The 8,010-nt window shown below is 48.4% G+C and overlaps 1 protein-coding gene across 1 annotated transcript; it reads right to left on the bottom strand.

The window, feature by feature from the left end:
• Positions 1–1,012: 1,012 nt before the first annotated feature.
• TRAFD1 (TRAF-type zinc finger domain containing 1) lies at positions 1,013–8,007 on the bottom strand (the record flags this gene model as incomplete). The annotated part of the gene is made up of 8 exons (XM_010021078.1): positions 1,013–1,139; positions 2,454–2,528; positions 2,778–2,851; positions 3,405–3,671; positions 5,105–5,378; positions 6,567–6,620; positions 6,694–6,829; positions 7,958–8,007. Coding segments are annotated over 8 exons (1,057 nt in total), but the record flags the coding sequence as incomplete, so codon positions are not given.
• Between the last annotated feature and the right edge of the window lie 3 nt (positions 8,008–8,010).

Here is an 8,010-nt window from a genome sequence, read left to right on the forward strand (position 1 = left end):
CCTGCACATTCCCATGTCCCAGGGCTCCTTCGTCCTCCATTGCTGGTCCTGTGGAGGATGAACAGGGATGCTTTTGGTAGGAAGCCTACCCCCGGCTCCGTGCCCTCCCTGCCAGGCAGACACAGGTCCCTCACAGCAGGGAGCCTCTGGAAGCCCTTCACACTTCCGAACCCTGAGCGGTTACGCTGACAGCAGCAGAACCGAATTCTAAGCAAACAGCAACAAGGAAAGCAAAGATAAGAGCTCACAACAGGCAGATGATGAGGCAGCATCCTCCGTTTTCTCCCAGTGACCAATTTCCCCCTTCTGTTTTGATATAAAACCCCGAGTTTGTTGTTTGAAACTCAGACAAGCCCCAACCCAATTAAACTGAGTGAAACCCTTTTAGCCACAGGCTGAAAAATAGGAGGGAATCCAGATTTACACCGTGGGGAAGTGAGGCCGAGGACTGGAGCGGGTTTGTCACTGTTGCTGGGGCTGGGTTGCTGCCCGCTGCAGCTCAGAACGCACCAGGCCTAAGGCTGTGCCCCCACCTCCAACAAAGCACCACTGACCCCTCAGGGCAGGCCTGAAACAGAAGACAAAGGTGGTACCTTGGTTGGGCTGGAGAAGCCCTGGAGCTGCTGGATGTGAAGCCTTCTGCATGGAAGTTCCAAGCAGGTCTCACACGCGGCGTTGTCCCACCCGCAGGTTCGCCTGTGTCTCTGCTCCTTGGTCTCCCCTCGTTGCCAGACGCCTTCCTGGGCTTCCCTCTGGAGGCAGGAGCATCTCCAGCTCTCATGGAAGAGGCCAGTGGTGTGTTCCTGGCGTGTGCCCCGCTACTCCGAGACGTGGGCCCTCGTGTGGGACAGCTCAGATCCTGCTGCCCAAAGCCGCCTGTGCTCCAAGGAGAAACATCCCCTGGGAGGGCAAAATACAGCACTTCATAGGAACAGTAAGTGCAGCAACAGGCATTCAGCCGGGAGCACGCGGTGCTCCCGCAGAGACAGCTAAGCCTCTGTTCTGCCCTCACCTTGGTGCCGGGCCCGTCTCCGAGCCAGCTCTCCTGATCCTCTTCTCTCTCTGCCGGCCCGTGGAGACGGCGGCTGCAGCGGTGGAAAGCTGGTGGCAGGGCTGGCCGGGCGCAGGTCGCAGTGGTGCTGAAGCAAAACACACATTGGAGTGTTTAAATGACAGCCCCAAGGACAAAAAGCAAGTTAAAAGTGATTTCCAAGTCACGCTGCCCACAGAGACGCCCCTGTTGGTTACACTTGTAAAAGTCACGATTAAAATACACCAAGGAACAACAAAATGAGAAGACACTCAGGGAACAGAGCAAAACCAGGAACTAGAAAGGAAAAAACATGTTACCTTTGTGAGGTCCCGGGAATCACTGTGTGGAACACACAACTTTAAACATGGGGTGTCCTTTCTGTGGTTTGCAAACAAACCATCTTCCTGCAACCCAGCTCCAGTCACTAAGACTTAATAAACACCAGAAGCTGGTAGAGAAAACAGCCTTTGCACTTCCAAAATGGGATAGGGTGAGGGGAAAAAAAAGAGTCTTCCAAAAGCCAACTGTAATAGGGAGTGGATGGGATTCCTCCTTGGTGTGAAGCAAAGGATAAGCTATGAAATTTTATCAGCTCTCATTTCTATTTGTGGTGATTTTACCATTTCCCAGGAGAGGAAAGGCCCAGAACAGCCAAACAAAACGCAGCTTCACTGGTTTGTTAGTTGGGACTGTACGAATGAAAGAGCTGTGGAACAGAAAATGAGCAAGCTCAGTGTTTCCATCACTTGGCTGGAACAGGAGCAAATCCCAGAGGACTGACTCTTCCCTGCACAGCCCGTCCCCAGATCTGCTCTTCAGGTGTACAACAGTATTAAAGCACCAAGTGGGCTCCTTAGTGCCTGCTCGGTGTTCTGGGGCAGCAGCAACAGCTTCAGCAGTGCCAGGACCTGTTCTTTCCACATGAGGAGTACCAGACACCAAGGAACTGGAGTACTCTGCACCACCCATCACTTCATCAACCCACTGCTTCTCTCTCAAGTAGAGCTTCCAGTATGTTCACACCTTATCCTTCCTCTCTCTTCACATCTACCCCCGAGACATTCCTCCACCTCCTAGATTTGCAGTCTGCTCCCTACTTCCTCCCTCACCTACACGGGTTACACACTTGTGCTCCTCTCCCACCTGCGCTGATTCATACATCCTGGTTTCAACATCACTTTTACGTACAAATCAAACATTTATATTGTGCAATTTCGGGGCCTTTTGTTTCGTTTTGAGCTTTCAGAACAATAGTTATTTTTCAGTGAGAGCCCAACATTTTAGCTGGAACCCAAGAGGCTTTGTTTGGGAAGATCTGACACAGGGGATGGCTAACGTGCCACAAGAGGCTACAGGACTTGGCGTAGTCCTTGAACAACTGGATGTGACAGAACAGATCAAGCTCGGGTTAGTTCAGCACCTGGTGATGGAAGAGTGTCTCCTCTTCTAGTTGGATGCCACAGAATTCACAGGGAATGATAATGTCATCTTCTGCCTGGGCAGCTTGGGGTTGGGATGAAGAGCCTTTGGACCCACTGGCACGCAGACCATCATATTCCCATGGATTTGGAGAAGAACTTCTTTTACTGAACGAGGCAAAGGCACTTGCTGGGTTACAACCTGTCTGTACGTAAGGAACATGGGAATATTAGCTCTCCTGTTGAGCATGGGTGGACCTGAAAAGCCACTTGGCTCTGCAAAGACCAAATTGCTGCCAACCCCCAGATCCAAGAAAGTACCAAACCTGGTGAAGAATCAGGTCCTCAGCAGGGTAGAGCTCCTCACAGAACTCACACGGCAACATGATGACCTCCTCATCTGCAAAGTAAGTAACAGTTACACCCTCAGCCATGGAGGAGTCTGATGCAGTTGGACTGACTTATCCCCAAAACCCCTAAGCAGCAGACCTCTGCTCTGCACCAGGGAAGCAGCTGGAGCAAACAGTATGGAAACAGTCACTTTGGTCCCACTTGCTGAATTCCACATGAGCAAATTCACATCACCCAGAGTGAGAACAATGTTTTGGGGTCAAAGATCTACAACATAGTCTTGTAAAAAAGCCTATTACTGCCTTTAATAAACCCTTTAGCACCATTTCTCCTTTCAACACAAGCTGGCACTTCAGGTCTCCCCCACGTCCCCCCTTCAGGTTTATCAGAGTTGTTACAAAGCTCTCACCACGTATCAAGGTCAGAGATTTGCTACAGCTTTGGTTTCTTCCTCCTTTGCTGTCTTGCTTTAGAGGGAGTCTCAAAGAGGCTAATTTCCACCTTTTAAAACACCCAGATAATCTCTGACTTTCCCAATCCGGGAATCCTCTTTCCTTCTCCCTCCCCTCAAACTTTAAGGAAACAGCAGCATTTATACTTACTTTCTGCATGGTTTGACAAGCTAAAAGGCACGGAAGAGTCACAGCAGGTATCTGCCTCGTCTCCTTCATTAGGACAGGCAGACGACACAGGCCCTTTGGCGTGGCAGTTTCCCCAGCAGTCCCTGGGCATTTCAGCCGCAGTGTTCCTGCGCTGATGGTTCTCATTCTGGAGGCTGAGAGCCAACACGAAGTCTAGGTCAGGGCTCCACTCGTCGTCGAGTGAGGAATGAGCGTTTTCATTTCTCCCCAGCTGCTCCAGTTCATTCTCTTCAAAAGACAAACACTAAATTAAGAGAACATGAAGCCAGCAACAAGCAGCTCCCTTCTGGACACCAGAGTGGCTCAGCCAGGAGGGCTGCACATGTGTATGCTCATGGAGTTCAGCGTGTCAAAGCCTGTGTCGAATGCAGGAGGAGGAAGGTGAAGTCAGCCTGCTTTTGTTTGTGATAAGCCGAAAAGGGGAAAAAGGAGGAAGTCATTCCTCTTACTCCAAAAGCTTGAACTTAAGCTTCTTGGGAGCTTCACAAAGTCACTGAGGACCCTTCTGGGACCTACGCTATGAACAAGGTCCAACTCGCAGTCTCCAGTCTCATCCCTTTTACAAGGCTGGAACACTTCTTTCAGTATCTCCATGAGCAAAGAAATTCATTTTACTGACATTACATTTGACAACGGGGGGGATCACACTTGTCCAGAAGAAAACCATGACATGTTTGCTGGGAGGAAAGCTACACTGAAAAGAAAACCAGGGCTCCAGAGATGATGCCTAAAGACAGGCTCAGTGCTCCTCACCCGTGCTGGCCTATTTCAAATCTCTCTGGTATTTCATTTGTACTGATTATGTGAGAATATTAAGTATAGCTCCCACATGCATAAAAATACCACTTGCGAACACTCTTTAGCAGTTAGTGGAAGGGGCCCACAGGCTACAGCTCTCCAGATTATTCAGCTTTATTAGCTAAGGCCACAAGTTATTTCTACAAGCTGAGCAAAGAGTGTGAGTATTCTGCAGTGTGAAAGCCTCCATGTGGCCCACAGCAGAAAGCAGGGCATGAATTCAGCTCCTGGGAAGGCTGTGTCTGAAGTGTGATGTGACCTCCTGCACACGGAGGCAAGAGATTAGAGGCTTAGGAAAGGGCAGAGACATTGATAATCGTCTCAGTGATGACTGAACAGGGTGTTACTGCACATGGGAACCCACGTCCAGCTCTTACCTGCCCTTAACTGAAGGAGAGAGGAGTGCAGCTGCTGAACAAAATGGTCAGAATTTGCAGCAAGCAAACAAATCCAATTTCACTTTTAAGCAAGACACTTAGGGACAAAAGAACAGGCAGTAGACTGGGCTTTCACCCTAAGTACCTCAGAGTCCTCCATCTGCCTGGCTTACACCTTTGCAGATCTGTGCCACGGCAGCACAGTCTCACAGGGCCTCTGGAGCTTCCATTATTCAGTATTCTCACAGAAAGCAATTACAAAACCTTACACTTGGGTCAGTTGGCAAATGTCACCTGAGAAGCCAGTTACTACTCTTCTCTCCACCTTACCTCCTTTTTGCTTTCTTTGTGCTGCTGAAATATTGCTTCTGCTCATGTCCCCAAGGGTTTTGTCTCCTGCTCATGTCCCCAAGGGTTTTGTCTCCTACACAGCTGCTATAAATGTGCTTTCCTTGGGCACTCAGCACACAAGCCCAGGGTAGTTACCTGATCTGAGCTGCCTTCTGACATCTCGAAGGGTGCGCAGAACTACATCCTCATCCTCAAAGCGAGCCACTGCTCTGCTGCTTCTCACTTGCTTCACCTCTTGCCCACAGACCCGAGGATGCTCTTGGAGATCTTTGACCATGACGTTACGGCCGCACCCTCCACACAGCTCAGTCCTGGCTCCACAGTAAACTTCATGGTCCAGCAGCTCCTTGAAGGTAAGCTGTATGTCACAGTACTGGCAGAGGGCAGGGCGCAGAGGGCACGCTGATGCCTGGGAAAGGGGAAGAGGGATTATTTTTCACCTACAGAAGGCTGAGGCACAGGTGGAGGCAGGTTCTCAGTTTGCTCAGGAGTTGAGTGGTCCATTGTTTCTTTAGCCAGCCCCAAAGCTACGCTAAAGAATAGGCTGGAATAAGATAGGACGTGAGAAACGTAAGAAAAACGTGTTGTGTAACCTGTGCTGTCATAAAGGTGCCAACTGAAGCAATCCCGATACTCGGGTGGGTTTTTTTAACCTGTATTGCTTAGACAGCACATTCACATTGTGCTTTTTGAAGTTACAGTCCTGAACTTGTTACAGATACAGTCTTGAAATCCAGTATTAATCACATTTCATTGAGCACTGCTAAAAACATGTCAGTGCCTGTTCTGTTAAGGAACAGACTTACTGCTACTCAACGAGAATTGCTGGCCTGTGTTCTTTACCCTACTGAGTGACAGGTAAGTGGTAAGTTGCCCTTCAAAAGGGGGTAAACATGGATTAAATACATGTCATAATTGCAGATGCTGCAATATTGCATCATCATTTGCTTTAGAAACAAAACTAAAAGCACTACACGCAAATGTGCAGCATAAACTGCTTGCAGGGGTTTGAATTGGACTTATCTTCAATGAAAATCCTTTGCTTCTCAGCAATAAGCAGACTTAGGTGGCACTCCCAGAGCTGGCTTTAGATGAGCCCAGAGGAAGGGAAGGTCCTGACATTCATCACAAGATTGCCTGTGACAGCAGCCAGCAGGGTTCAGAAAATCCCACTGTGTCCTAGTCTAGTTTACAAGCTATTTTAAAAGTCTATTTGGACATTAGGAGTTATTAAAACCCACAGAATGAGTGCAGCAGAGTCAGAAATGGGTAACATTAAAGGAGTGGAAAACCTCACGTGGATGGTGTTCTGTACTATGGAATTAGCATTTTTCATCTTAATCACTGATAAGGACAAAATCACCCATTATCACAGGTACCCCCTAGGACAGGACCACTTGAGGAGGCTCCACCACTTTAAGGCAGTTTCCAACCACGTCCTCTCAGAGGGTTTGAATTTAGAAAGCACAGGTCAATAAAATGGATGCATAAACCACAGGTTGGAATCCAGGTCTTGGCTGACAGAAGGCTCTAGAATCAGAGCTTGGAATTACCACAGAGTATCCTCCAAGTGCCCAATAATACAAAGTCCACCAACCTCGTGATCCTTCAGGAGACTGTTTTCTATCTTCATCCTACACTTGCAGGTTACCTACAACGAAGAGACCTCATTAGATTAATTGCCACAGAAGTCAGCAGTTTTAGAGGAGACGTTTGTGTCTCACCTGCACGTGCTCAGCCTCGATGTGGTTCTTCATCTCAGACTTGGGGATGGATTCGCTGCAGAAGCAGCACACTTCAATATTCCTGCTACAGTGGATTTCATGGATGATGAAATTAACTGCAGGAATGTCCTTTTTGCTGTGAGAGAGCCACAGAGGTCACTTCGCAGAAAATACACCGAGAAGAATTTCAAGCAGTTTTTCATAATTTAAAAAAATCCTAAGAAAGCTTTCTATGAATTCGTGGTTTAGAGAAGCGGGTAACTAAAGCGAAAGACAAGGCCAGCCAGGCCTCAGCGTTCCTTTAGAGTGGGACATTAGCATGAAAAACTCACAATTTCCACACTGCATTAAGATAAAATCGAAGTGGATTCATTTCCTTATGTGAAAGGCAATTTTTGCAGCATAAACAAATTATCACCAGGTTTAAGTTAATAAACTAATCTGAGAAGATGAAAGTTTCTTCCTGAAACAACTTGGCTGCGAGAGGTTGAGCAGTGCCCTGGGAGCTTGGTCCTTATTCCTGCCTCAGGCAGGGAGCATCATTTCCAGGTGGATCTATCATCCATCCTCCCCCCGAGGAGATCAGCCTCCAAAACACCAACATTAACTTCATAACCCATTCCTTAGCGCTTTCCATATCACAAAGGAAGGTCACTACAGCGGTTCAGGTTTTTCCCTTGCCAGATCCCAAACAGCCCATGTCCCGTCAAAGCGGCTGAATTGCACAAACTCGCTCCTTACAAACCAGCTCGCCTGATGTTGCAAGAAACTGTTTGGATTTTGCTATCTCTGAGGAAAAAACAGTTAATTTCGTTAGTTGCTTGCATTCCTTCTGTCCTTCTGAGGTTTCACCGTTATCAGTGAACGTATTACTGACATTGGAGCTGCTGTGAAAAGAGAGCTGTTATCAAAGAGAAACAAGGCCACAGCAATAGGTCCCTACTGAGTCTATTTTTACATCTGCTCCTGAGCCATGTAGCTGCTAAAGGAAAACCCGGGATCGTGGAGTTCATGTGCACCTTTAGAAGCCTTCATTTCTGTTCGAATACTGTGGTTTGAACCCTGCGGTTTCTATCTAGGTGCCTGTTAACTCAGAAACGTGAATAAAGGTTGGGAAAATCACAAGGCAAAGTAAGACGCGAACGTCGCTACAAAGACCACACGTTCCAGCAGCTCACCGCGATCCGAGGGAACACACCGCCCGCCCCGCCCGGAGGAAGGCGCCGGCTCGGAGCCGCCCCAGGAGCTCGGTTTCATTTCTTACCAGTTCCCACAGAGCCGCGTTTCCGCCTCGGTAACCGCCGCGATGGCCATGTT

The sequence above is a fragment of the Nestor notabilis genome, unplaced genomic scaffold (genome assembly GCF_000696875.1).
Source record: "Nestor notabilis isolate BGI_N333 unplaced genomic scaffold, ASM69687v1 scaffold24378, whole genome shotgun sequence".
In the NCBI taxonomy this organism is placed as follows: domain Eukaryota; kingdom Metazoa; phylum Chordata; class Aves; order Psittaciformes; family Psittacidae; genus Nestor; species Nestor notabilis.